Below are 6,000 nucleotides of genomic sequence, written 5' to 3' on the forward strand. Positions count from 1 at the left end.
ATTAAGAGGTTTTCTGGGAAAATGTGCTACCCGTAAAAATGTGCGGCCAAACGCTACTGAGCATGCACACCCATGCACATCAACGCTATTAAGGTTTCCTTGAACAAAATAACCACAAGCAATTAAGGTAAAAAAAAAAAGATTTAGCATTATTTACATATCAGGAAATAAACCAAAACAAAAACGGTATAAACCTTGTTTAACCTAAAATGCATGGCTTTTATACTGTATATGAATGTAAACTATATACAGTATATATATGACAAGCTAGTAAAGAACTTGTTCCAGGGCCTATAATGGACATTTTCGGAAGATTACATCAAAATATGTCCATAATTGATGTTGCTATAACTACCAAACTACACAACTGGTAGCAATTTGTTCAAAGCAGCTCATTTTTTTCAGAACAAGTGATGCACTCTGCTTCTTCCTACTCCTTTTTGGACATGCTGAATAGCCTAACTGTATAGGTACAGAAGGAGACTTTGAATCTTCAAAACACACTAAATCAACCTCTTAGCCTTTTCAAGTGTGCTTAAGCAGATGGAAATTAGCTATTTAGCTATAATCTGGTACAGAACATATCTGTCTTTGAGCTTAATGTTTCTGTACATTGTCCCTTCAAATAAAGACTAAACTAAACTGAGCGGATTTGCATTGTGCATTCACAAGATAGCAGCACCACCTCCAAATGACTCGCACTTACATATATGTGCATTGTTATCATTCAACAATATTTCACAATCATATTTACCATATCCCAAATGCTATATGTTCATGTTTACTCTCATAGGCACTGATTTTATAGTTTAGCACCTCTCTGCGTTCAATTTTTACTTTCCCACCCACAATCTGAATGCTCCTGTACATATGTATATAGTATAATATTTATTCCTGTAAGCAACCCATTCTGAACATTCGTTCTCAGGACTGGACTGTGCACCTTACCTCCTTTTGCACAATTTTTCTTTCTTTTCTTCCTATGTTTTGCATATTTGTGGACTGTCACACTGATACTGGAGTTGCTTTTAAATTTTTTTTCTTTTTTCTTTTTTCTTCTTCTTTTATAGTCACACACACACACACACACACACACACACACACACACACACACACACACTAGGTGTGGTGAAATTACTCTCTGCATTTGACCCATCCCCTTGTTCCACCCCCTGGGAGGTGAGGGGAGCAGAGAGCAGCAGCGGTGGCCGCGCTCGGGAATCATTTTGGTCATTTAACCCCCAATTCTAACCCTTAATGCTGAGTGCCAAGCAGGGAGGTAACGGGTCCCATTTTTATAGTCTTTGGTACGACTCGGCTGGGGTTTGAACTCACAACCTTCTAAGGACACTCTAACCACATAATCTCATTGTACCTGTGTATAGTGACGATAAAAGACATTATATTCTATTCTATTCTATTTAGTATATTTAGTACACTGAGATGAGGACATGGATGGATAGATATAAAATACATTAATAATCCCAAAATGTATGAAGGAAATTAATTAAAATAATAGATATTTTGCGCACTTACCATTATTCGTACACATAATAGGCCCTATATTCGGTCAACATGTACAAATCCAGTGTGCGTGTAGAATAAAATCTTTTTGCATGATGTAAAGTTGACCCAACACCAGGCTCACAATGCAAATGTAAACATCACACATAAATGGAAAGGGACTCACCATAGGAGAAGACGCTGAGCAGGAGTCCAATGATCATCATCCTGTGCGCGGACATCGGACACTTTTAGTTGAAGTAAAGGCAGGACCGTCAAACTCGCACCCAGGCTGGCTGCAGCTCACTGAGGCGTCTGCGGCTGCCACATGCAAGCGTGAGGAAGATGACGATGACGATGCGCCCACACGCACTCAACCCGATCGGACGGCCAGGTGGAGACGCACAAAAGTTGGACCAACAACACCGACCCGGATTCGCCGAGTCCAGCCGTGCGCGCTACTGGAAGCAGCGCGCAAGTTCTCGCGATTTTTGCCGCTCCATCCCTCACATCCCCTCCTTTTTAAAAAAAAAAAAAAAAAAAATGTCCAAAAGTGCTCCCCCCGGCTGTTCCAGTTGAAGGTGCGTGGCTCCACAGTTGTCCCCTGGAAAAAGAAGTGCGAGGACGGCAAGCTGGCGTCCCCCCTGATATGCACTGCGTCACGTGACTGGCCCCTGGAAAAGAGGGAATAATCCCAGGAGCTGCGAATGTTTCCTGCAGGGGGGAACAGCTGTGCGCCTGGACACATCCACATGATGGACAGCACAGGCTGCGAAATGACACAGGGGGCGAGGAAAAAAAAAAACAAGTTGTAACACAATTTACTTAATCTACTTTACTGTCACAGCCATTGATGCGTGGTTGTAGACCAGTGTTTTTCAACCACTGTGCCCAGGGGCGGATTAAGAAATTTTGGCCCCCTGGGCCTGACATGGTCTTGGCCCCTCAACCCCCCGCGCGTGTGGGCGCACACACACGCACGCACTATGCAAGAAATACTGTATACTGTGAACAGACATGCACACTGTACTGTACAGAAGAGTGCACATACTGCACACACACTATTAGGTATACCACACAGACACTGACAAGCACAGGTTTCACACAGACACAGGGGGAGGGGATAAATGGCCTAAAAATAAACATTTTTGAAAATGATTACGCCCACTTCAGTGATGGTGCATTGGGTCATTTGAGAGATATTATGTATTGGAAGTTGGTAGCTATCATGAAATAAACCCCCCAACCCACCCAAAAAACTAAATCGGACATGATTTTTGCCCCCTTTTCCTCCCTTCTATCATTAAAAATAAAATAATATCTTAGGAAAACACATTGGCATAACGGCAGCTGTGCAGCAAATTGAGGCTCAAAGTCTGTATCTATTTGTGGTTAAGCTTGAGGAGAAGGAGAAAGGTAAAATGATAACATGCATCGGAGAGCACCACAAAGAAAGGTGTAGGCCAGTTCATGGTACAAGGGCTGCATGCAGGTCAAGATAGCCCATTTCCAAGAATGCTATAGTGGCTGGACAGGCACTGGACATGTCCTGAACTCAGTGTCAGACGTGGCTGCCGAATACTTGGATGAAGTGAAGCAGCTGACAGATCTCATGCTGCCCCATCTGAAGACTGTCCTGGCCAGGCAGAGGATGGATGAGGAGACCTTCCCAATGGACCCTGTCAGTGAACAGGCTAGTAACATTGATGGCACCCCTGTGCACAACATTGGGATGGAGAGACAATGTGGCAAGGTGGACTACAAACTGAAGAAGTTGGGCACACTGAACGCAGTCAATAGGTCAATAATTTTACAGAAGAGCCAGGAGCTTCAGAGGTTTCAAGGCAGCAGCACAAGCAAAAAGGGAGGTTGAACTCAACTGGAGTAAATTCATGAAGGCAAAATTCGAGAGTAGGGCAGATGAGAAACAAGAGATGGCTCAAAGAAAGGAGAGTAAGAGACTAGACATGCTGGACACACTGAAATCTTTTGATGGCCCCTTCACGATAGTGGGGAAGTTGAAAAGTTCCTTGTGGATGAAAGTCTGCACAAGAATGCAAAGCTGCAGAGAATGAAGCTTGAGGTTCAGTTTGCCAGAGAAAGCACCAAGCTTCTGCCTAAAGTCAATCCTATCTTCACAATCCAGGTGACACTTCCCAGAAATGGCAAAAGTGCAATTCTCCAAGTCATAATGGATACTTAGAATTTTATGGTGGTGGTAAGTATTCATGAAAACAGGTAGCCTAACATTAGTGAATGGGTGAATTCTGGAAATAACCTAAAAATCTTACACAGTGCACCTTTAAGCAAGGGGTTTCTTTCGTGCTTTCAATTTTGCAAAATCATCCACCACATCATTGAAGTCCAACTCTCTTGTCAGCTCACTCTCAATTGCCATTAGAGATAACGCATTTAATCTTTTCTGAGTCATTCTTGTGCGCAGCTCATTTTTTACTCTTGACAAAAGAGAGAATGAGCGTTCTCCCTCACAGTTACTGACCGGTAGAGTGAGAAAAATCTGTAGCGCAATGTATGTATTAGGAAACGTAGGCTGTAGTCCAAAATGTATTATTGTTTTGAGCAGTCCTGAAGGGGTCCTCTCCTCATCAGTGTTGTTGAGCTGTATAAAAGATTTGAACTGTATAAGCTCCTGTCCAAGACTTTCATTGAGGTCAGATGGGTATGATTCAGTGAGAATCTTGGCCTTGTGAAGGACTGAAGCATTGGACTCTGTATCCAAAGAGAAAAGGACACTGAACAAATTGTTCAGATGTTTGTAGGCCTCCAGACGGTGATTAAGGCTTGAACTCAGTTGATCAATAGAGGCAATAAATGTCTCTATTTGAAACAGTTGCCTTCCCTCAAGCACAACATCTGGGGATGCTGATTCATCAGCAAACTTTTTACGTTTCCTCGTCCGTTCAGCCCTGTAAGATGGGGTGCCACCCAACATGTTTAAGGCTTTCTGCTCAAAATGATCAAATAGATCTCTTTGGGAGAGAACAAAGGTGCGCAGAGATTCCAGCAATCTAACTGCTGTACCAAGGTCCATGTCTGCTTTTTGAAGTTGCAGACTTGTGGCCTGAAATCTGGACAGAACAGTGTCCCAAAAGCCTGCCATGAAGGCCATCTCAAGTGAATCCAGCTTCCGCACTAGACTGTCAGCTTCAGTTCGTGTGTCTCGTTTCTCTGTGTCATCAGTGGAAATAACCTGTAGTGCTGCTTTTATTTTACTGTAGTTCTGCCACAGTGCTTTGGTAGATTCTGCACGGCAACTCCAACGCGTGTTGGATAAAGCTTTAAGTGTGAGATCTATGTTGGAATTGCCAAATACCCTGTCCCATCGGTGTGTGGATGCAGTTGTGAAGTTGTAAATAGACTGAATCAAGTCAAAATACTTAGAGACTTCATTTCCACATCTGTCAATGCTGTTGACTCCCACCAAATTCAAAGAGTGAGCTGCACATGGAATATAGTGTATTAATGGGTTGCTTTTCTTTAAGTGAGCCTGCAACCCATTATACCTCCCTGACATGTTGCTGGCATTATCATAAGCCTGCCCCCTGCAATTTGACAGCTCTAACCCTAGATTTTCCAACACAGACATGACACAGTTAGCCAAACTTTCACCTGTATGGCTAGTAATGGGCTCAAAACCCACAAAGCGTTCAACAACACTGCCCTCTTTGCTAACAAAACGGAATATGAATGTCAATTGGTCCACATGAGATAAATCTGGGGTTGAATCCACAATGATAGAGTAGTATTTGCTTGCTTGCAGTTCATCTGCTATAGCCTGTTTGGTTTTTGCACCCATCAATTCAATGAATTCCTCACAAATGGTGGAGGACAGATATGAGGTATTACCTCGACCCATCTGCCCAAACTTTCTGATGTGATCCTTTAGAAAGGGATCAAATTCAGCCAGGACCTCCAGAATACCAAGGTAGTTCCCATTGAGAGGAGACCCTAACGATTCATTTTTACCCCTAAATGCAAGGCCCCTTTCTGCAAGGAATTTAATGACTGCAACAACTCTTTGTAACACCTGCCTCCAATAGCTGCTCTCTGCCTGAAACTGTTTGAACAGGTCTGCATCAACTGTGGCACCTTTGGCGCGGTTCAAGACTGCTTGCATGCAGGTTATGTGCTCAGCACTTCGCTCATGTTCACCAAATCTTTCTGAGTGTTTCCAATCACAATAGCCTGTCACAAAAGAATGCGTTTTTGGGGAAAACAGTTTGCATGCAAAGCAGTAAACATTACCAGTAGAGGGAGAGTACATCAGCCACTCTCTTTGTACTCGTTGTCCATTGGGCAAGTGTGAAGTAAAATGTTCATTGTTTAGGCATCGGGTTTTGCCTCCTAGCCCACTGTTCCTCACAGAAGCTGGATAATGGCTGTGACGGTTGTGAAATGATTTTGCACCTCTTTGAATAAGAACTTCCTTCATTGACTCAGTGAGGGTCTCAGCCCATTTAGCGGGATCACTAGGTA

At 43.2% G+C, this 6,000-nt stretch overlaps 1 protein-coding gene across 1 annotated transcript in view; it reads right to left on the reverse strand.

Moving 5' to 3' along the window:
- The window catches only part of LOC133650442 (GDNF family receptor alpha-4-like), a 59,349-nt gene extending 57,184 nt beyond the window's left edge, over window positions 1-2,165 (reverse strand). The window contains exon 1 of the mRNA XM_062047672.1: window positions 1,691-2,165. Within this exon, the coding sequence (XP_061903656.1) occupies window positions 1,691-1,745 (55 nt within the window). The 5' untranslated portion in view covers window positions 1,746-2,165. The remainder of the gene's footprint in view (window positions 1-1,690) is intronic.
- Window positions 2,166-6,000: the final 3,835 nt, after the last annotated feature.

Source organism: Entelurus aequoreus, linkage group LG05 (assembly GCF_033978785.1).
Source record: "Entelurus aequoreus isolate RoL-2023_Sb linkage group LG05, RoL_Eaeq_v1.1, whole genome shotgun sequence".
Lineage (NCBI taxonomy): Eukaryota > Metazoa > Chordata > Actinopteri > Syngnathiformes > Syngnathidae > Entelurus > Entelurus aequoreus.